Raw genomic sequence first — 669 nt, forward strand, 5'->3', positions numbered from 1 at the left:
GTACCTTTTTGCTTCTTTTGCTGCTGCTGCAGCTGCTGCAGCTGCCGCTTCAGCGTCTCTCTGTCTCTTTCTTCCTGCTGCTTCTGAGACTGCAGGAAGGCCTCGTCAGCTGCAGCAAGCCGCGACCGCAGCTCCTCCACGTGCACCTCCTTGGGCTTTGCTGCCCCATCCTGCAGCAGCGGCAGCAGCAGCAACAGCAGCAGCAGCAGCAGCGCAAGCGTGGAGGTGGCTGCAGCACATTTTGAGGCACCCTGTTCACAATACAGCATCGCGCTGCAGCGTCATCATCATCATCAGCAGCAGCAGCAGCAGACACCCGTCGAGCTCAGACTGCGGCAGCAGCAGGCCTCCGCAGCGCCTGCTGCTGCTGCTGCAGAGAACCTGCTGCTGCTGCTGCTGCGCTGCCCCCTTCAGGGGAGCAGCAGCAGCAGCTAAGGCCTGGACTCACGCTGCACCTCTCCAGAAGAGACTGCGTAGAAGCAGCCATTTGGCGCAGCCGCTGCCGTGCATGCGCGAGCCGCAGCGCAGCAGCAGCAGGGCCTCCGCCTCCGTCCTCTGGCTCTCCCATTTTCTGCTGCAGGTTCGTTGTTCTCTTGTGCTGCTGCTGCTGCTGCTGCTGCTGCAGCTGGCGCTGCTGACGCCGCTGCTGCTGCTGCGGCTGCGGCTGCT

At 63.4% G+C, this 669-nt stretch overlaps 1 protein-coding gene across 1 annotated transcript in view; it reads right to left on the bottom strand.

Annotated features, from left to right (window-relative positions):
• Positions 1-669, bottom strand: part of ETH_00035880 (myosin heavy chain, putative) — a gene marked incomplete at both ends in the record, with an annotated part of 4,610 nt that overhangs the window by 3,544 nt on the left and 397 nt on the right. Inside the window, 2 exons of the mRNA XM_013376101.1 lie at positions 5-170; positions 449-667. Coding sequence (XP_013231555.1) covers positions 5-170; positions 449-667 — 385 coding nt within the window. The remainder of the gene's footprint in view (positions 1-4; positions 171-448; positions 668-669) is intronic.

This window comes from Eimeria tenella, genomic scaffold, assembly GCF_000499545.2.
Source record: "Eimeria tenella Houghton genomic scaffold, Eth_scaff3134, whole genome shotgun sequence".
NCBI lineage: Eukaryota > Apicomplexa > Conoidasida > Eucoccidiorida > Eimeriidae > Eimeria > Eimeria tenella.